Source organism: Meriones unguiculatus, chromosome 18 (genome assembly GCF_030254825.1).
Source record: "Meriones unguiculatus strain TT.TT164.6M chromosome 18, Bangor_MerUng_6.1, whole genome shotgun sequence".
NCBI classification, from domain to species: domain Eukaryota; kingdom Metazoa; phylum Chordata; class Mammalia; order Rodentia; family Muridae; genus Meriones; species Meriones unguiculatus.
In genome coordinates, this window is record NC_083365.1 from 49,621,991 (window position 1) to 49,643,664 (window position 21,674).

The window sequence follows — 21,674 nt, forward strand, 5'->3', positions numbered from 1 at the left end:
CCCTCCCACAGCACGACTGACTGGATGGCTTTTGCTTTCCAACCTTCTGTGGACCTCGGGGGTGGCCCACCCCTTGACTGAATACCCATCCAGCAGAAAACTGCACCGTGAAGGTGTTCCAGACAATGGCTGGGAGTTAGCGTCACCCCAAGGAAGTGCCAGGCACGCCTGCACATGAGGGCATGGGAGCGGATCTCTCAATATACTCCAAAGTAGAAGCCAGGAGCTTCTAACTAACGTCATGAGGACTGGCCAAAGATTAATGCCAGGAGAGTCCGAATCCCCGAACCTCCCACCCCACCTCCTCTGGTTTTGTTCTGTGACTGGACACTCAGTCATATCAGGTTGATCAGTTGTTACAGGGAGAAAAATAAATTATGGGAATTTCCATCAAACACTAGCAGAATAGGTTGTTTATCATCAGAAGGAATCCATATATAAGTATCTTCCATATAACGGGAGCTGACCAGCCATGATCTCCAGCCGATTTCAGTTACTTTAAAGCCACATGACCTGCTGTTGTGTGTGGGAGAGTGTGTATGTGAGCGTGTGTGTTGAAGCTATTACTAGTGATCCAGGTTGCTCTCAAACTACGACAACCTCCTGCCTCAGCCTCCTAGTGCTGCTATTCCAGGCATGTACCACTCTGCTTATCTTTGAGTCTTCCCGAGAACTGGTGTGGGGCTGGAGAGATGGCTCAGTGGTGAAAGCATTTGTTGCAGCCAGGCATGGTGGCTCTTGCTTTCAGTCCCAACACTTGCGAGGCAGAGATAGGTGAATCTCTGTGAGTTCGAGGCCAGCCTGCTCTACAAAGTAAGCTCCGGGACAGCCAGGGCCACACAGAGAAACTGTATCTCAAAAACCAAAAAAGCATTTGATGCTCTCCCAGAGAACCCAGGTTCTGCTCGCGGAACCCCTCCCAACTATCTGTTTCTCCAGCTACAAGGGACTTCACAGCCTCTTCTAAGCTCCACAGGCACCAGGCACACACATGGTACACATACATACATGCAGGCAAAACTTTTCTTTTTTAATGTTTGAAAACTGGTGCTTGAGCGCCACCAACAAGACGGCTCAGGTGGGTACAGGTACCTGATGCCAAGCCTGATGAGCTGAGTGCAACCCCTGGGATCCTCACTTCCTGCCTGCATCTGCCTGTATTCTCCCTACACCTTGTGACTGAAGCTAGATGGCCCTTGTCTGCCTCCCCTGGTACCAAAGTGCTGTGCCTGAGGATTCTGTTAAGAACACCTTGTGGCTGGGCTAGAGATGGTCCAGCTGGGAAAGGCTAGGCTCGCCACCAAAACCTCCAGAAGGCCCTGTGGTGGCTGGAGCTTTGGACTTCACTCCTGATTTCCAAACAAGCAGAGCCTCTGCTCTGCGCTGGCCTGATGGACCCAGCTGTGTGACATTATTGAACCAATCATTTAACTGCTACGAGCCTCGGTTTCCCATTCTATAAAATGGGGGGATACCGGGCCCCTCACCTCAAAGCCGGCGGAAGCTAAATGATCAGAACACCTGTGCCATTGCTATTGGCATCACCGCTGTCACTGCTGGATCGTGTCTAACTCAGTGCATCATGAGTTTAAGCTTCTTTGAGATTTAAGCCTCCCTGGCCTGGCTCCGAGGGAACCTTTCAATATGATCCCTGGGTCTGATAGCAGGACTTATTTCACTAGAAACAACCACTGTGTGTCTGTGGTCCCCGGGTCCAGCTTTCCATCATGTCCAGTGGATAAACGAGGAGAGAGACGTCTGTGCACCCTGGACCAGGCACACACAAACTCTTGAATGAGACTCTGCGCTGGGAGAATAGCTGAGAATAATTTTACTGTCTTTGGGAGGCTAATAGGGACGGGGGTGGGGTGGGTGGGGCGGGATGGGGGGGTGGGGAGGGAGTTGGGGAAAGCCTTAACAGGAACATTCAATATACAAAGTTGTGCTGACGCCAGACTCCCAAGGAAGCACCGTGGCCACTAAGCCAGGCTGACCCTCGGGCGGTGTCCGAGGCCCAGGCCGCCCTTGGGCCGGGCTAGAGTCCTGGTGGAAGGCGAAGCGGGACGGGGCGGGCCAGGCCGGGCGCGGGAGGGCAAGGCCGGGCCCCGAGTCCTGCCTCGGCCCTGGGAATGTCCGCCCTGTGTCCCGGCCCGGCGAGGGGTTAATGCTATGGCCGGCGGGGGCCGGGAGCCTGGCGGGCCCTGCGGGCGGTCAGTGGGGCGGGAGGCGCCGCTCGGCCAGGCCCCCGCGGCCCAGCACCTCGCCGCTGAACTGATAGGTGAGCTTCTTCTTGACTTTCTTCACCTCGCCCGTCTTGCCGTAGTTGCGCAGCGCGCGCGCCATCTTCTGGTAGGTCATCTTCTTGCGGTTGCCCTTCTGGATGCCCCAGCGGTGCGCCAGCGCCTCCTTGTGCTTGGACGAGAACTGGAAGGTGCCCTTGTCCTTGTCCACCCACCAGATGCTGTCCTTCATGTCGCCGCTGCGCAGCAGGTCCAGCAGGAACTGGTACAGGCGAATCTTTTTTTTGCTGCCTGCAGAAGAGGGGCACCCAGGTGGGGTGTAAACAGGATGCAAGGGCTTTCCGGGCATCCTCCCAGTACTTCCTCCCGGCCATGGTAGGTACAAGTACACACGTGCCCACTCCCATGTCCTCGAACCTACATGTCACATGTATCCATACGTATATCCATATCTGCTCTCACGTGTCTACATGCATGCCTACCCACAGGCCCTCACATACAGCTACTCACACTCATAAGACCTCACACATGCACAGGCCTTCACACACTCACAGGACCTTACATACACCCACAGGCCCTCACGCACTCACAGGCCTTCACGTACTCACAGGCACTCACCCACGTTAACCCACACACTCAGTCCTGCACATAAACACATACAGTCTCCCGTTTACACACTCACACAGTACTGACGTACACACAGAGACACACACACACACTTTGAAGAGATACCTGGTCACGCACAATAAACAGACTTAGAGGCCTGCACAGCTAGAGAAAGCATCCACAAACACACACACACACACACACACACACACACACACACTGAGCTCTGAGACATAGCAACTGGGCCAGCTGGCCGTGGCTGGGAATATGCAAGGGATGAAAACGCATTAGGATCAGCTGGATCACGGGCTGGACTCTATACCTGTCTCCCCGTGCAGAAGGCCTGGCCCAGGCTCCAAGCCATCAGCCTCTCCGTCAGATACCTCCAGCGGGGGGCTCTGCCTCTCCCCCTCTTCCTCATCAGAGCTCTGCTGGTGGGCTGGGGACAAGGATTGGTAAGGGAAGACCATCCGGGGCACGTAGGGAACCTGCAAAGGGAGGGGGGGCTTACAGTCAGGGAGGGACGGCCGAGGGCTACGGCAGGGGGTATGGTCAGCAGGGCCAGGAAGACTGAGAAGAGCAAGTAGAGGCCAGCCTGGACCAACACTCAGGGCTGAGGGCAGGGTGCAATGAGTTGCTAGTTACTGGGCATCCCCCCACCCCCACTGTGGCCTCTGGTTTGGGGCAGGTGATAGTATGTTTTATTCTCATGCATGCAAAGGGGCCACCTGGCCTGGCAGTGGACTAAGAACGGAGGGGAGGTGCTGGGGAGCAGTGAGCTGGTTATAAGAAAGCGAGGGGGCTTCATCAGGGGGGTGATGAGCCAATGAAAAGGCAGCAGAGGTCGGTGGTTGGGGTTGGGGTCCCTGGAGCAGAGAAGGGCAGGTAATGAAGATACTAGGGATCCAGGGGTCAGGCCAGGCTAGCATCTAGTGACTCAGATTCTGTGTACGTGAAGAGACAGTAAGTGAAGATTGCAGTCAGGGGGACCCTGAGGGCCACAACAGAAATGGGGTGGGAAAGGATGGCTGAGGGCTAGAAGATCATATGGGTTCTGTCCATCCTCTGTCAGGAGGTCAGCACAGCCGTTGGGGTACCAGCCTCCATTGGCTCTATGGAGCAGGAAGCCACATTGAATAAGAGCTTTCCTCGTCTTCCTGTGAAGCTCCCATGCCTCACCACAGGCCTGGAGGTCTGGGGGCCAGGGGCCAGCCAGCAGCACGCACCTGGTGGCTGAGGCTGGCGTGGGGCGGCGCCATGGGGGTATCAAGGACATGCATCTGCTCCAGCTCCATGTGACGGTAGAGCTGCTGCAGCTGCGGGGGCTGCACGCTCTGCAGCTCCGTGAAATGGCTCTCAGGGAAGCTCTCAAACTCGCTGTGTACGTGGTGTGTGGAGAAGTCCCAGTAATGATCTGTGGAGACAGCCGGGGAGGAGGGGGTGAGCCAGGGAGCCAGGGCAGGTAAAGGACATAATAATATGGTAGTCATTCAGACGGCGCAGAATGTTTATAGTAATCATCTCCTGTAATGTTCCTCTACCACACTGCTACTTCAGAGAAAGGACCGAGGCTTGGAGATGTCTCCTAACACGCCAAGATTAAAGCCCTCAGCAATGGGGAGGTCAGATCCTGGACCACCAGTCATGCCGGTGGGGTTCTCACACTTTCTCCTGCTTCCTGACTGGCCCCAGCGACCCAGGCCTCTGAGCCTATGTCTGAATTCTGGCTTTGTCATTTGCTGGCTGGGTGAGCTCGCATAGGCCTGGGCCTCCCTGGCCTCAGTGGACCCATCTACCAAACAGGTGGAACTGTTTTTGGGGGAATACAAGGAAGCTCACATTCCTAAGGGCTTCTAGACCCAGAGCAGGCCTCAGAAGAGCCAGTCCCTTTCCCCGCCTCTGTGACCTTCCACAGGCTCCTGACCACCTACAGTCACAGGCAAGGGTCCTTGTCACATGACCAGGGCATGACTGTAAAAGTCACGGGGCTGACATTTCTCACACACCAGTTTGTCCAAACCTGTAATGCTGCCGCTGTAAAGCCAAGGCCGGCCACACCCAGGTTCCTGGGAGACTGAAGGAACAGATTTCCCCAGAAAGCCCCCGTGGGTGTCTGGTGTCTGTGGCAGGGTGGAGCCAGCTCCGGGAGGCAGCCACTCGCCCTGGGAACATCTGTGGCGTGGTTTTGCTCAGCACCTTTTCCAGGAACAAAGGTTGTTGCCTTTCTGAGGGACTCCTCGGGCACAATTTGGGGTCCAAAAGGAAGTTTGGTATGGAACTCCCACCACTAAGCCTGACGACCCGAGTTCAGCGTGAGCACGCACGCACACATGGGAATAAATAAATGCAATAGGAAGAAAGAAAAAAACAATGCGGTGTGAAAAGGGACTACCTCATGTGACCTAAAGGAGCTTGGAAGGTGCTGGGCCGGGGCAAGTAACCAGTAACCGGGTGACGCCTGCGTACGCGCAGGCGTGCGTGCCCGTGACCTTCACTGTGTCTCACGCTAACACACCCTCACACGCACATCCTCTAAGACATGACGTATGCTTTCAGGCTGTGTACCAGATAGTACAGAACTGTTTTTTATTACAGTTATCTTTCTGTTTATTTATTTGCTTGGAGGAGATAAATGTGCTGTGCGTGCGTGCGTGTGTGTGTGTGTGTGTGTGTGTGTGTGTGTAGGTCAGAGGTCAACTTCTAGACTTCGGTTCCTTCTTTCCACCTCAGGGGTCCCAAGAATCAAACTCAGGTTGGGGGCAGGAAGTGCCTTTCACCCATCTTTGTCTTGGGTTTTTTGTTTGTTTGTTTGGTTTTGGTTTTTTGAAACAGGATTTCTCTGTGTAGCTCTGGCTGTCCAGGAACTCATGCTGTGAACCAATCTGGCCTCCAACTCACAGAGATCTGCCTGCCTCTGCCTCCCGAAGGAGTGTGCCACCACCGCCCGGCTGTTCTTTTGGTAGGCTGGTTTGGTTTTGGGTTTTGTTTGTTTGTTTGTTTTTGTTTTTGTTTTGAGACAGGGTCTCTCCCAGCCTGAGTTTGAACTTGTAATCATTCCAGACTTAGCCTCGTGAGGTTTGGCCTTTCAAGCCTGGCTCTTGCTTCCTTATCCTGCTAAGTGGTGCTGTGCTGTGCTGTGCTGTGCTGTGCTGTGCTGTGCTGTGCTGTGCTGTGCTGTGCTGTGTGAACATAGACATTTTATTTCCACTGGGCCTCTGATTCCTCACTTAAAAGATTGTTACCAAGGCTCTGTCCACATGCAATATCTTTTGAGCCAGGCACCGACAAGAAAAAGCACGTGCCTTGGAGCTGTATTCAAAGCCTGGCTGCCACATTGACTGCTACATGGTCCTGGGCCTCGGTTTCCTCGACTGAGTGGGGGTAATAATTTATACCCATCTTATTCATAGGCTGTGTGGGATAAACGAGCTGTCTAATGCGTGGGGGGTGATTAGAGCACGGCACCTTACCACTATTTACTTCAAAGAACCTGTGTTAGCACATCTGTAATTTCAGTTATCAGAAAGTAGAGGAAGAAAACCAAAGGCAAGTGAGGCATGGTGGCTCATGCCTTTAATCCCAGCGCTCTAGAGGCAGAGGCAGAGGCAGATGGATCTCTGTGAGTTCAAGACCAGCCTGGTCTGCAAGGCAAGTTCCAGGTCATGTAGATATACTGAGACCCTGATTGAGTCTGGAGAGATAGCTCAGCGGTTAAGAGCACTTGCTGCTTTTACGGAGAACTTTTACAGAGTTGAGTTTCCAGGACCCACAGGGCAACTCACAACCTTCTATAACTCTAGCTCCAGAAAATTCAACAACACCCTGTTCCGGATTGCTAAAGCAGAAACACACACACACACACACAGAGGCAGGCAGGCAGAGACAGAAACATAAATAAATAATTTAAAATGGGGGGGGGTTGTTTTGTTTTTTTAAAGTTTGAGGCCATCTTGAACTAGAAAGCAAGATCTTATCTCAAAACAAAAAGGCTGGTGTTACAGCACAGTGGTAGATCACCTGCCTCCCACATACAAGGTCCTGGGTTCAAGCCCCAGGACGGAAACCAAAGGTCACTAAGCCTGAAAGGGCATAGCGGGGCTCAGGGCTTTGGATGGCAGGCCCAGCTGCCTCTTCAGTAGACCGCCTCCAGCACCTTCCCAGCCAGCGTCATTTACCGTTCCCTGCCTACCCCCCAGCCCACTCCAGCTCCAGGGCCAGAAGCTCTCTAGGAGTGGGCTGAGGGGCATCTGACCTAACTCTGTCAGGCTCCACTCCGTATCTGCCAACTCACCATGCTAAGGTGGCATTTCCCAGAGCTGTTGTGGATGTGACAACAGCGTGAAAACACTGCCATGGGGAGGGCTGGAGAGTGGGGAGCTGGGATGGGGACTCGGCCTCCCGCTCTCAGCCTCCTGAAGGTGGTGGCTGACACCATCTGAGCTACAGCAGTTTCAAAACCTCACCTTTCCCCTTGATTTGGGTGCCCAGGCAATTATGTAACCAACAGTCTGGCAAGCCAACTCATTCCAAATACGGACTCCCAGAAAGAATGTCTGAGAAATCATTCAGAGAGCAAAGGTCAGCCTTTCAGGCCTCCTGATCTTTGTTTCTTGTGTCTCACTCCATAGCTCAGGCTGGCCTAGAACCTAGCATGTAGTCTAGGCTAGCCTTTAATTCATGCTGATCCTCTTGCTATATTATAGATTTGAACCATCATGCTTGGCTCTAGACAACTCTCTTTCCACATCCTCCTTCTCCTCTTTTCTTCCTTCCTTCCTTCCTTCCTTCCTTCCTTCCTTCCTTCCTTCCTCCTTTCTTTGACAGTGTGGCTGGCCTCAGACTTGCTGTGTAGCAGAGGATGATCTTGAAGTCTCAATCCTCCTGTGTCTACATCCCAAGTGCCAGGATTAGAGGTATGTGCCACCACACCTGGCTTGGAACTCTTCACAAATGCAGTGTTTAACTTTAATTAATTTGTCGATTTATTGTACCACTTCTGCCTAGAGGTCACCCACACCCCATTAACATAACTCTCAGCTCATCAGATGATATCATCATGTTATTTGCATATCTGGTGTGGTGGTTTGATAGGAATGTCTCCCGTAGACTCCTATGCTTGAATGCTTGGTCACAGGGAGAGGCACCACTGGAAGACGTGACCTCGTTGGAGGAAGTCACTACGCAGGCGGACTTTAAGGTCAAGCTACGCACACAGCGAAGCACAGTCTCATTTGCTGCCTGAGGATCAAGATGTGGAACTCAGCTGGGTATGAGGGCACACGCCTGTGATCCCAGCACTCAGGGAGGAAGAGGCAGGCGGATCACTGTGAGTGTGAGGCCAGCCTGGTCTACAAAGCAATTCCAGGACAGCCAAGGCTACACAAAGAGACCCTGTCTTGAAGAACCAAACATAAAAGAAGAAAGAAAGAAATGAAGAAAGAAAGAAAGAAAGAAAGAAAGAAAGAAAGAAAGAAAGAAAGAAAGAAAGAAAGAAAGAAGAAAAGATGTAGAACTCTCAGCTCCTTCTCCGGCACCTCCATGCGGCCCACCATAATGATAATGGACTAAACCTCAGAAACTGTAAGCCAGCCCCAATTAAATGCTTTTTTGTTTTGTTTTGTTTTGTTTTGTTTTGTTTTGTTTTGTTTTAATAAGAGCTGTATTGGTCGTGGTGTCTCTTCATAGCAATAAAACCCGAAGACATCTGGTGATAGCTCTATTCTACGGCCTGAAGGCACCCACCGTGCAGAAAGTCTCAGTGCTTGATAGGGTCGCTGGTGCTGACTTACAATGAATTCATTCTAGGAATGTAACCCACTTCATCTCCTTAACCCCTACTCTAACTCTGTGGAGCTAGATGCTAGAGTGGACCCTTCCTTTGGACAGTGAAGGAAGCTGTGACTCAGGAGGTTAGGTCCTGCCTTTAATCCAGCACTCAGGAGGCAGAGGCAGGTGGATCTCTGTGAGTTCAAGGCCAGCCTGGTCTGCATAACAAGTTCCAGGACAGCTAAGGCTACACAGAGAGACCTTATCTCAAAACATAAAAAAAAAAGTCAAGTCCCTGTCTACAGCAGCCTCTGGTAGTGTAGGGTCATGATCCAAACCCACTTTAGTGTGATTCCAAGGGCTTCTACTGCACTCCAATCTTTAGCTCTTACCACACCGTGCCAGCTCTGGAGATCAAGGCTATTAATGTAAGTAATGTGAGCTCTAAGAAGACCTATGGTGGGCTGGAGAGATGGCTCAGAGGTTCAGAACACTGGCTGCTCTTCCAGAGGACCTGAGTTCAATTCCCAGTACCCACATGGTGGCTCACAACCATCTATAGTGAGATCTGGTGCCCTTTTCTGGCCTGCAGGTGTACAGAAGACCTATGGTGGCCCTGAGAGCCTCTGCTGATGTTCCTGTCCCTCTGTCTGTCTATCCATCCAACCACTATCCAGCTCTCTAGCCACCCATCACCCAGCCACCCAGCCAATGAGCCCCTCCGTCACACGGTCTTGATGTAGACCCCAGGCTGGCGTCATGTGCTGGCTCACAAGTGGGTACCACTACACCTGGCAATCCATTTGTCTTGATCTTTTATTTTTCCTACCCACTCATTTCTATTCTTACTTAGTTGTCACTAGGATGAAAACAAAGTGATATTCAGATTACAAGACATCAAGACTCAAGAGTCACTCAGCTAACCGGGCACAGTGGCGCACACCTGTAATCCCAGCACTCTGGGAGGCAGAGGCAGGCAGATCTCTGGGAGTTCGAGGCCAGCCTGGTCTACAAAGAAAGTGTACACAGAGAAACCCTGTCTCAGTGTCTCAAAAAAAAAAAAAAGTATCGCTAGCTGGCCTTATCTCCTAGGGACAGAAATCCCAGCCTGAAGGCCAGGACCATGCTCAGAAGAGTCGAACTATTCTCAGATCAGAAGATCAGGGGCTGGAGAGATGGCTCATAGGTTAAGAGCACTCACCCTCTTCCTGAGTTCATGTCCCTGCAACACGTCAGGTGGCTCAGAACAACATACAGATCAAGCTCCAGGGTCTCTAATGCCTCTGCCCTCTGAGGACACCTGCACACACATGCTGACACCTGCACACACATGCGGACACATACACCTGCACATCGTTAAAAATAATGAAAACGAACCTTTCCAGAAGAGACCATCAAAGCCAGCTCTACAGGGAGCTGCTGAGGCTAGCCTGGGAGACACGAAATCATGTCGCAACGAAACAAAACAACAAAACCCAGAGAAGAGACGAATCAAGAAAAGAGGGGCCAAAAACCAAAAAAGACTTCTTGGGAATTACTACCACTGCCTCTCCCAAAAAGTCTGCAGACATGGCTCTGAGGCCTGAAGGGCAGAAGCCTCCTGGTGCGTGTTTCTCTCTACCGTGTATCCTGCTTATTGGAGTGATTGTTCGCCTGATGCAGAGTTGACTCTGGCAGCCCCTGCATCCTCTTCGCCGCCCAGCATCTGGCCCTGGGACTGGCACGGCCAAGACACTTGCTGTATTTTTTAGGTGGGAGCGGGATGTGAGATGGACGGAAGGTTAGTGGGCAGAGGAAAAACAGTCGCAAAGAAGAGTGGACAGTTGCTTCGGGGTGGGGGTGGGGAGTGCGTGAACAAGCGCCAGCCCCATGACTACTGTTTTCTAAAAACCAACAGTAACAACGGGAAATGGCAAGTGTTGTTGAGAACATGGATGCGTGTGTGTGTGTTGTTGATGGGATTGCAAAGCTGCTGCTACCGCCGTCATGAAAGATAGCACCTCGGCTGAGGGGCTGAGGAGACGGCTCAGTGGTTAGGAGCACTCGCTGCTCGTCCAGAGGCCTGAGCTCAGCTCCCGGCACCCACAGCAGGCAGCGCTTAACTGACAGTGACCCCAGCTCTAGGGTAGTTGAAGCCTCTGACCTCCACGGGCACCTTGCGTTTATTACACGTACTCCCATGCACACACACCCACTACACACAGCTAAACGACCAACAGCCTGGTGTGGTGGTGCACACCAGTGTTCTGGGAGGCAGAAGCAGGTGGATCTCCATTTGAGTTTGAGCCCATCCAGGTCTACATGAGTTCCAAGCCAGCCAGGGCTACAAAGTGAGACCCTGTTTCAAAAATAAAAAGATAGATAGATAGATAGATAGATAGATAGATAGACAGATAGATGATAGATAGATGGATAGATAGATAGATAAATAGATAGATAGATAGATAATTTTTTAAAACTCACACACTAAAGAAAGAACTACCAAAGGATCCAGCAAGTTCAGCAAGTCCACTTCTGAGTATACATCAAGTGAGTATAAGTCAGAGTCCTAGTGAGACTGTGTAAACCAATGGTCATGGTCACGCACTGTTATTCACCACAGCAGAAAGTAGAAACTACAGAAGTATACATTAAGAGATCAGCCATTTAAAAAAAAAGCATATATGTTTATATATGTATATATGTATACATATTTTAAACAAGAATTTAATGTATGTTTAATCTCCTACATTGTAGCATGTTGCTTAGCAACAACATAAGTTTGAGCTTTTTAAAATAAATATAGAAGTAAAAGTTAAAAAAGAAAAAAAAAAAGGATGAGCCATTAAGCAAAGTTGGTGGTCTGGGTCATGAGCATAGCTGTTTTCCAAAATGTACTGGACTCATACCGTGGAATATCATTTGACCTTTAAAAGGAGAGAAATTCTGGCATGTGTTATGACAGGGGTGAATCTCAAGAACATTCCGCTATGTGAAATGAGCTGGCTATAAAAGGAAAATTGCAATATGACTCCATTTGTCAAAGGCACCTAAAGTAATAAAATTCATAGGCAGAAAGTAGAGCCAGGCAATGTTGGCACACACCTTTAATCCCAACACTTGGGAGGCAGAGGCAGATGAGTCTCTCTGAGTTTAAGCCCAGCCTGGTCCACAGAGAAAATTCTAGGACAGCCAGGGAGAATTTCAGGACAGCCAGCGCTGCACAAAGAAACCCTGTCTCAAAAGAAACCAAAACCAAAACCAGAACAGAAAAAAGAAGGAAAGTAGAATGCAGATTGCCCGAGGCTGGCAGGTTGGAGGATAGGCAGTTGTCTAACAAGCACAGGGTTTCAGGTTGACAAGATGAGTTCTCGAGACAGTGCTGCTGGTTACCTAACAACGTGAATGTGTTTTGTTTGAGACAGGGCCTACTCACCCAGGCTAGCCCTGATCTTCTATCTTTGGTCTCCCAAGTGCTAGAATCACAGCATGAACCACCATGCTCACACGCTCAGCCTCTGTGGATGTATTCTACTAGGACCCAGGATTCCACTGGATGATTCGGATGGTGGCCGGATAGGGGCACTTGCCACCAAGCCTGACAACCCGAGTTTGATCTCCAGGACCCACGTGATAGAAGGAGAGGACTGACTCTGATCTCCATGCCTATGCAATGGCACATGCGTGTCCACACACATATAGACAGACATAGATGATAGATGGTAGATGATAGTGGGTGCGTGGGTGGATGGATAGATAGATAGATAGATAGATAGATAGATAGATAGATAGATAGAATAATTTTAAAAGATTAAGATGGCAAATTTTATATTATGTGTATATTTGTGATGTCTTCGAAACTTCTCCTAAATATGTATAACCCTTTGTTTGTTTTAGGTGTGTGTGTGTGTATACATTCGAATGTGCAGATGAATATGCAAACATACAGAAGCCAGAGTCTCTATCACCCTCCACTTTTTTTTTTTTCTTTATAGCAGAGTCTCTCTCTGGACGTGGTGGTGCACGCCTGTTTTGTTTGCTTGCTCCCTTGTTTGTTTTGTGAGACAGGGTCTCTCCATATATCCCTGGTTGTCCTAGAACTCACTCTGTACACCAGGCTGGTCCGGTACTCACAGAGATCCACCTGCGGCTGCCTCTGCCTCCCGAGTGCTGGGATTAAAGTTGTGGTCAACCATTCGACCAGCTGGTGGTGCATACTTTTAATCTTAGTGCTTAAGAGGAGGCAGGCAAGATCAGCCTGGTTGACATAGCAAGTTCGAGGCCAGCCAAGGCTACATCGTGAGACTCTATCTCAGAAGAAGAAGGAGGAGAGAGACTGAAGGAGACACTCACCCATTTTGACTAGGCTGGCTGAGTTCAAGGCCAGCCTGGTCCACAGAGCAAATTCTAGGACAGCCAGGGAGAATTTCAGGATAGCCAGAGCAGCATAAAGAAACCCTGTCTCAAAATAAAACCAAAACCAAAACCAGAACAGAAAAAAGAAGGAAAGTTCTTAGGATCTACGCCTACTGTTGGAGTTACAACCACTGGTAGCTACGCCTGGCTTTTTGTGTAGATGCAGGGGATTGCAACTCAGGTCCTAATGCTCACACAGCAGGCTCTCAGTCTTACTCCTGAGTCATCTCCCCAGCCTTACCCTTACATCTTAGCTTTTTTTTTTTTTTTTAAGACAGGATTTGTCTTGTAGTCCTGGCTGTCCTGGCTGTCCTGGCTGTCCTGGCTGTCCTGGCCTCAATTTGTAGACTAGGTTACCTCAAATTCACAGAGATATGCCTCTCGTGTGCTGGGATTAAAGGCATGAGCCTGTTTTTCTAAGCGCCCTTCACCCTGATCCCGTCCTTGTCTCTCATGTCTGTTGTCTATCCAGCAGTCAGTAGGACCATTTAAAACTGATCTAATTCTACCTCTTGGAGGCTGTGGCAGGGGGATAACTGGTTTGAGGTTAGCCTGAGTATGTGAGACACAGAGACAGACAGACAGACAGACAGACAGACGGAGAGATAGGGAAAAAGAAGGGGTAAGGAGACAGGTGAGGAAAGGGAGAGAGAAAAAAAAAAAGGAACTCCCAGAGAGTAAAACTGAAAAAAAAAAAAAATCTAGATTATAAAAAGAACACATGGAATGGTGCCAGATGTCATAAGGAAAAACTGTAATAACAGTCACATGATTATAACCACGGGCACGTCTGCTCAGACGAGCGACCATACCGCAGTGCTCGGAGGCCTGCAGCAATGTGAGTGTGCGTGCCGTGAACGGCTGTCATCGCACACTCCTCTTCCCAGCCTGCACGCACAGGTCCGTGTCTCCAACTAGAGGCCTGAGCTGCTCACCTCCGTTCAACAGCTAGAAGGCTCTCGGTAGAAATTAATGTTCCGGGGCTGGGGGACAGGGCTCTGGGCAGCCAGCCACGAGCACTCTAGTTCAAATCCTAGCACCCACGTAGACTGGTAGTGTGAGTGGAGCCACTTGTGATTCCAGGGCTCTGAAGGAAGAGAGCTTGCTCTGGGCTTTCTCCAGAGCAAGCTGACTAGACACAGGAGCAGAATCGAACACCCAGGGTGATTGAGGGACCACGAGGTCTCTGCGAGTGCCCCCAGCAGCAGGGAGATGGAGAGAAGGCTTTGCCTGATACGCTGTATTTCTTTCACTGCAGCACTGGCAGCTTTTAAGATGCATTTATTTTAATTTCATGTGGTTCTCACGAGTTGCCCACAGTTGTGTTGGGAACCAACCTTGGGTCCTTTGCAGGAGCAGTCAGTGCTCTTATCTGCTGAACCCTCTCTCCAGCACCTGAGTATCTGTCACTTTAATAGCTTAAAATTAAGTATTTAAAATGTATTTAAGGCTGGCAAAATGGCTCCCACAGATTGTTCTCCAACCACACACACACACACACACACACATACACACACACACACAGAGACAGAGACAGAGAGAGTGAATACGAATTTTCACCAAACATAAGGCTATTCAGACCATGTAAACTCCATGTTCAAAACGCTCCAGTGGGATTGATGTTTTAACTTAGAGGGCTAGCCTGGCAAATGTGAAGACACAGGACACAACTCGTACTCCTCCGTGGCCTTCGAGCCTTTTTTGATCTGCCCCTCGATGGCCATTTTGGTTTCATGTCGTCTTCCGGTGATCTGTAGCCCTGTGTCCTCTGCTGAGGGCTTCCTGCTCTCGGCTTTGCTGTTCTCTGTGCCCGCCCACCTTGCTCGTGTGTGGTCCTAGCTCTTCACTCAGAGTTCAGCTCAGCCGTTACCCTCTCAAAGGCTTCCCTGGACAGTGTGGGAGCCAGCAAGGCTTCTACACACTGATGAGCAAACCGAGCAAGAAGTAGTTGGAAGAAAGGATGTGTCGTGGAGAGATGACAGAGTGAGTGGATGGGTGGATGGTTGTCACTCAGGTCAGTAAACAATGACCTAACTGACCTTTCAGGGTGCCCTCTGTGCTCCTCTCCTTCCCCCTAGCTCGGTGGTTCTTGGTTCTCAACCTGTGGCTTGTGACCCCTTTGGGGATCATGTATCAAATACTGGCTTTTTTTCCCCCCGCTTTCTTAAAGTGCAGACACAGAGGACAGGCGGGAGCCAGTGGGAGGGTGTGAAGAGCAGAAGACTCTAATAGAATCTTCTGGTAGGTATCAGGGACAGCACTGACACTCAGATGGGCAATGACAGCAGAGGTGGGGAATGGACAGGGGCACCCAGAGACACTGGAGGAGTCTCTACAGGAATTCTGGGCTCATGCCTTGAGCAGGGTGCCGTGATGAGCGCCTGGGGTCATTCCCATAACCCTGCCCCAGATGCAAAGAGCCCACGGGGGACCCTGAGCCAGGGAAACACGGGCTTCCTTTGAGATACACACTTCACCGTCCCAGCCCCCGGCCCACATTTGCTTTCCAGATACTCGGGCAACTCAAGTGGCTGAACGCTTGGAGGAAATGCCTCTCAACCCGGTAACCTGAACATGGAACTAGGCCAAAGAGAAAGCAACCCTGACGTGCGTTTGCTAGGCCCGTGCCGCCAGGGGGAGTCCTTCTCAAGACCTTGGTTGTCCTCCAGCTGCCCTGGGAAAGGTGGATGGATGGGGTGTCAGCGTCGCTCAGACCTGATTCTTAATCTGGGTAAGGGGAACCTGGAGTAATGTAGGACGAGAAAGACCCTATGTTATCTGGATTTCACCCAGGGAGGGTGTATTTCCTATACACTTTGGATGTGGTTAAGAAGAACAAAAGAGGGCGTTTGAAAGCTTTCCTAGCACGGGGGAGGCCGGGGGAGGGGGGAGTCTGAAAAAAGCCTGTGCCTTTGAGGTGCCACCAGCTGCCCCATGATACACCTCACAAGCTTCATGCTGGGTGCCAGGTGAGGGTGCGCTCAAGGTTTGGCTTCCAGGCGAAACAGCCTTAACTATGTGACATCACGCAAGGGCCCTGGGTGTGGCCGTCAGGTGTGAGCCCTCCCTGAGCTGTGGTCCTCAGCGTTTCTCTGACCTCGAGCCACCAGCCCAGTCTGGAGCAGCATGACTATGCTTCCTGGATGCCAAGATTCTCGTTTCTGGTGGCCTGTTATCTCCTTGCACAGGTTCCAATCACTAAGAATCTCTTCCCTCTCCCCTTAACTTACTCCAGAACAAGGCTGGGGTTCGGGGGGGACAGTTGAGGCCAGGTCCCCTCCCTACCCCCACAGCCTGTCTGCTGAACAAGGATGGTCAGAAAAATTTGCCTGACCCAGCCTGGTATAAACTGCGGGAGGGGGTACTGGAGAGATGATTGCCATGATTGCCGGCCCTTCTGGCATTGGGCAGATTAAAAAAAAAAAATGTCGCTAAGCCTCTTGCCAATAGAACCACCAAGCCCCCAAATCTCAGAAGTGGCAACTGAGAAGGGCTGCTAGCCACACAGTAAGGAAGGGAGGCAGGCCCCCGCAAGGAGTCTGGGATAAAGGGGCATGGTAAGAACAGAGAGGAAGAGGTAGAATGAGCAGGGAGGAAAGAGCATTAGGCACAGGGTCGATGACCTGGGCCAGAATCCACGGGCCTAGTCAAGCCGCTCAGCGTCCTACAGACCCTCACTCAATACAAAGTCCCCAAGCCTGCCCAGGTCTAAGCCAGGTGGGGTCCCAGTGCTGAGAGGAAGTGGCTGTAAATAAGCCCCCCCCCCAACTATCACCAACTGATAACCACTCATGCGCGCGCACACAGCGTTCTTCGATGGACTTTCACTAGGTAGACTCTCGCTAGACCACACGTAAGGTCAGGTTTCATGCCAACACAAAACAAACTCAGTGCTGGTGCTGGAGGGTTTTTGGGTTTGTTTGTTTGTTTGTTTTGTTGTCTCACAATACTTTGTCTGAGTACTTTTTTTTTTTTTAACCTTATGGTCTTCTGGTTTTTAGTTTTCTGAGACTTGTATATGTGTGTGTGTGTTTCCCAAGTCAGGATTTCTCTGTGTAGCCCTGGCTGTCCTGGAACTCACTCTGGAACATACCAGGCTTAGATGTGTTTCTTGTGCTTTTTCTTTGGCTCTTTTTTATTTTTTTTCTCTTTGTTTATCTGTTGTATCCTATTCTGGCATGTTTTCATCTTATCTTATTATTATTATTTTTAGTGACTATTTGTTTTCTAATGAGAGACAGAAAGAGAAGATGCAGATTTGGATGGTGTGGAGAATCTGGAAGGAGTTGGGGAAAGGAAAACCACAATGAAAATATATTGTATGAAAATAAATCTACTTAAAAAAAAAAAAGTCCCCAAAGACTAAATTTGCCTGTGACACGAGGAAGATGCTGAGGGATAGGGAGGATGGTATGGGATGCAGGGAGGAGGCTCAGCATCCAGTCCAGTGCCCAGAGGGTGGCAGGCCATGCACTTACCACTGTGGCTGTCCGCATCGCTGCCGATGAAGGAGTAGAAGTCATGTGTTTGGCGTTGGTAGAGCTCTGGCTCGTAAGTGACCAGCTCGTCCGACGGCTGCTGAGAGAGGAAGGTGTCAGAGCCTGAGCTATTGGGAAGAGTCTGCAGAGGTTTTCTGCTAAGTTTGAGGCCTGCGACATTCGCTGACAGAGCCTTTGCTTAGGGTCACTGTGGGCCAGGCAGGGGTGGGGTTCAGGACAGTGTGCTGAGGCAGGGGTGGGGTAGAGAGGTCAGGCATCAGCAGGACCAGGGCTGAGAAGAGGGTGCAGCCCCTTACTCTCTTCTGCTTATTCTCCCTATCACTTACCCCCATGCCTGTGGGGGCCCGCTGCCCTTTCTCACTCACACCAATACACCCTTCCCCCAAATGTATAAATACTCCCCCCCGTGACAGTTACACCCAAACCCACGGGGACTCACTCACTTGTCCACACACTCACTCATGCCCACCCTCTCACACAAGTCTACACATCCACTCTTAGAACCACTCACACTGGCACACACATCACTGGTCACTCACCCCTGCAGGCATACACAATGCCCACCTCACATCCCAGCCATCAGTGCTGTCAGCACATTCATGCAGCCTTTCACGTAGCCAACCGCATTCCATGCTCCCCCATGCGACACTGTGTCCTTCTGCAACAACCTGCCCCTGACTCCTCCCTCCCTGTCAGCCTTTGTCCACCCAGCTCCAGGCAGACACAGACTTCCATGATGACTGTCATGTTGGTGATTCATCTGTACAAAGGCCACCCAGGCAGGTTTTGGGGACCAAGGGATAAAGGGCCTGGACTATCCTTCTGCCTCCTCCCTCAAGTGTCCTTGACGGGAGACTCCATGCCACTGTTCCTTTCTCCTCTTCACTCTCTTCCCTCTTTCTTCCTGTCTTTCTCCCTTCCATCCTCCATCTTCTCTTCCTCTCTCTTCTCCCTCTGCCTCCTCCATCTCCTCTCTCACTTGGTTGGGCACAGGGATATGCACACCCGAGCCTTCCCGACAGTCATTGGGCTTCTCCCCACCCCCGCAGAGTGTGCCCAAGGATTGCACAATAGTTCCTGTGGCCTTCAGGACCTGCTTGGTGGGCCAGGGCTGCCTTGGGAGCCCACCCACTCAGGAGACACTTGGAATGGCTTCTGGACTGGACAGAGGGGCCAAGGAGCTGTGTGGGAACTCTAGTTCTGCCCCTTGCCCATATCTGCAGGAAGGAGAGGTCAAGGGTCAGGGACAGTAGCTTCACTTGAGGCAGAAAGGACCTTTTCTCTATCACCCCTGCTTGCCCAGCACCTTCCCCATCCTAGGTGGGAGAAGGAGATCAAGTTGAAGGTGAGGACAGTGAGGTCTAGCCAGGCTGTCCACTCCACTGTGAGGGGGCCAGAAGCTGCCCCGCTTCCCTGGGCCTGCCCCTGCTGCAAGACCTTGGCTATGATGTCAGGCCTAGGGTGCCTCCTAGGCTGGAAGCTGGGTGGGGTAGAAAAAAGATCTGTCCCCAGTACGGGAAAGCTGAGTCAGGTAGGCAGGCCCTGCTTCGCCCTTCCTCACTGCCCCAACACCCCCAAAGGTAGGAGAAAGCAAGGAGGTCCTTCCTAAGGGACTCTGGGATGCCCTCTGCCTAAAGCTGTGACTGTCACTGGAAACAGGGGGATAGTGGAGAGCCGCCACCTCCTTCTGTCCCTGTCCCACCTTAACTGCAATCAGATGCTCAATCCAGGTCCTCCTACTCCAGCCCCAATCTCTGTCCCATTCTGGTCCCTTCACCCCATTTCTTATAGAGCTCAGTTCTAGCCACAAATCTAACTCCACTGTTTCTGCTGTGCTCTTGCTCAGCCCGGCCACCCAAGACCTCCAGCCACCCTTGGCCACTGCCTGGGACTCTCAGGTCCGTGCAGGCCCAAAACCCAAACATTCGGATCAACAGCCATTCCTCCAGGCTGGGACACAAACTGAATGTTGGGGACCCATGGGTGACCCAGAGTTCTAACAGTCTTTGTCTCAGGACTGTTCAACCTACAGGTCATGGGTTGAAAGCTCTCCTGTTGCCTGGGGAGCCTCCTAGGCCAGTCTCAAGATCTCACCCATGGCCTCTCGGTAGCCGCCCTCACCATCTTCAGCCCCGTTCTCTGCCCTAGAGCTCGGCCTGCTACTGAGCCCATCTATAAATAGTTGTTCAGGCCCCACCGATCACAGCCCCACCACGGGGCCAGCCAGCCAGCAACCCTCAGCCCGCCAAGGCATGCTCTAAGGAAGCCAATGGCCCCTCGCTGGGTCTCAGGCCAGCGGCTCCGGGGAGGAAACACCAACTTCCCACTGATAGGGAGCCGGAGGGCAGCGGGTGGGCTGGTGGGTTAGTGGGCAGACGGTCACACATCCCAGGGCCCCAGGCTGGGCTGCTAGTGAAGCCCCAGTACTCACAGGGGGGACGAGGGGGAACCCTTCCATTTTGCACGCCTGTAACATCCAGCTGAGCTCCAAGTTGGTCAGATCCCCTGGCCTCGGTGGGGATCAAGGCGGATCCCCTCAGGACCAGGTGCCCCGTCGGGGGGCTGGACGGTCGTGGGTCAGACGCAGGGCTCAGGCCTGCCCCCTGAGCTACAGGAGCCCTGGGTGAGCCCCCTCCCTTGACATTGCAGGGCCAGCACAAGTTCCTGATTTTATCGAAGGGCCTGCCACTGGGAGATAGTCCCCTTGGGGTGACATCACCGCCCCAGCCCGTTTGCATAAATCTCTTGCGCTACAGGAAGTCTCTGGCCGGCTGGGGCAGGTGGTTCTCAAAGGGCTGCCCTAGGAGACCATGGGGCCAGGCCCCCTGCCCAGAGGAAACTGGGGCTGGGAGGGAGAAAGGCTGACACTACCATGGAAGGCCTCAGCTGCCCCAGCCGCTAGGCTTAGCTGAGGTTGTCAACCATTCTTCTAACCCAATAATACCGACTTCTCAGACTCCTATCACGGCCAAGAGTCACCTCTTTGGGGGTCAGAACAATGACAGCTTGGGGTCCCTTATTTCTAGGGTGAATTTGGCAAATGGAGGACTTTGGTCCCAAGGCTGCCAGGCTTGGCGTTTCCTGTAGCCCTGGAATCCATGCTAGGTTGACCTAAGCCTATTAGGGCCTACAGTGGACATTGAGTCTTGCACACGTTATCTCTTTTTCTGGATCCTCAAGTGGGCTTCCCTGCTGCCCGGGAAGAGCCTTGGCTTTTTACATCCTCCCCCGTCACCCCCAGCTAAGTACCACAGCAGCTTCTTGATACCTAAGGACACTATTCCGAGCCCAGAGGTCTCAGTTCCCCCAACCCTGGAATGTTAATATCTGTCTAGTCTCCTGGTTTATAAACCCTCCTTGTATGTTCATCCTTTCTTTGTTTTCCTGTCCTTACCTCCTTCTGATCGTCTCTTCGTCTCTCCAGCCCATCATACCAGCCACGTGTTTACTCATCTGTCTGTTCATCCAACTGCTCGTTTATCTTTCCGTCAATCAACTTGTCCACTTACGCTTGTGTTTGGCGACATGTTCATTTAGCCAGCTGTTTGTCCAATGTCATCCTGTCCATCTAACAGCTTATTCTTCTATTCGTTTATCAGTCTGCTCATCTGTTGATCCAGCCAGCCGGCCATCCTCTTTTATCTACACTTACATTCTTCTCCCTACACATCCATCCAGTCACTTAATCCATATAGCCACCCATTCCCTGCCTGCCTGTCTAGCCGTCTCCCTGTCTGCCCACCTACTAACCTAGCCATCTTCTAATCCACTTTTCCATCCATTCACCTCCCTAGCCATCGGTCTGCCTGTCTGCCCATCCGCTCACCCGTACCATCTACCTATTCATTCATCTATCCGCCCAGCCATTGATTGATCAATCTGTTTATGTATCTACCCATCCATTCTTCTATCCGGGTATCTTCCCAATATTAATTGAACTCCAAGCTCTGTGCTGAGTTGGGGGAAAGTAGAAAAGTTTCCCGCCCTTTAGACATCAAGTCTAGAGAGTAGAGCAATAGCCCCGTTCTCCCAACCTGTCCCCCGCTTCAGCCCTCGAGCACACAAACCCCTCTAGCAAGACTACTCTGTTGGGGAGGACTTTTTTTGGTTTTGATTTGGTTTTTTTTTTTTTTTTGGAGACAGGATTTCTATGTGTAGCCTTGGCTGT

At 51.4% G+C, this 21,674-nt stretch overlaps 1 protein-coding gene and 1 long non-coding RNA gene across 3 annotated transcripts; one reads left to right on the forward strand and one right to left on the reverse strand.

The window, feature by feature from the left end:
- Positions 1-2,211: 2,211 nt before the first annotated feature.
- Positions 2,212-20,770, reverse strand: Spi1 (Spi-1 proto-oncogene). Of its 2 annotated transcripts, none has more exons than XM_021640810.2 (5): positions 19,938-20,770; positions 17,486-17,585; positions 4,073-4,260; positions 3,169-3,334; positions 2,212-2,531 (listed from the first exon to the last, which is right to left on the reverse strand). In XM_021640810.2, exons 1-5 carry the CDS (start codon positions 19,980-19,982, stop codon positions 2,212-2,214), a joined length of 819 nt encoding a protein of 272 aa, XP_021496485.1. In that variant the 5' UTR covers positions 19,983-20,770. The 2 variants fall into 2 exon arrangements, with proteins under 2 accessions (XP_021496485.1, XP_021496486.1); XM_021640811.2 differs by having other exon boundaries at positions 17,486-17,582; positions 19,938-20,738.
- Positions 2,511-8,658, forward strand: LOC132649093 (uncharacterized). Its single transcript, XR_009587528.1, has 3 exons — positions 2,511-2,615; positions 7,671-7,759; positions 7,981-8,658. It is a non-coding gene; the product is annotated as an uncharacterized LOC132649093 (long non-coding RNA).
- Positions 20,771-21,674: the final 904 nt, after the last annotated feature.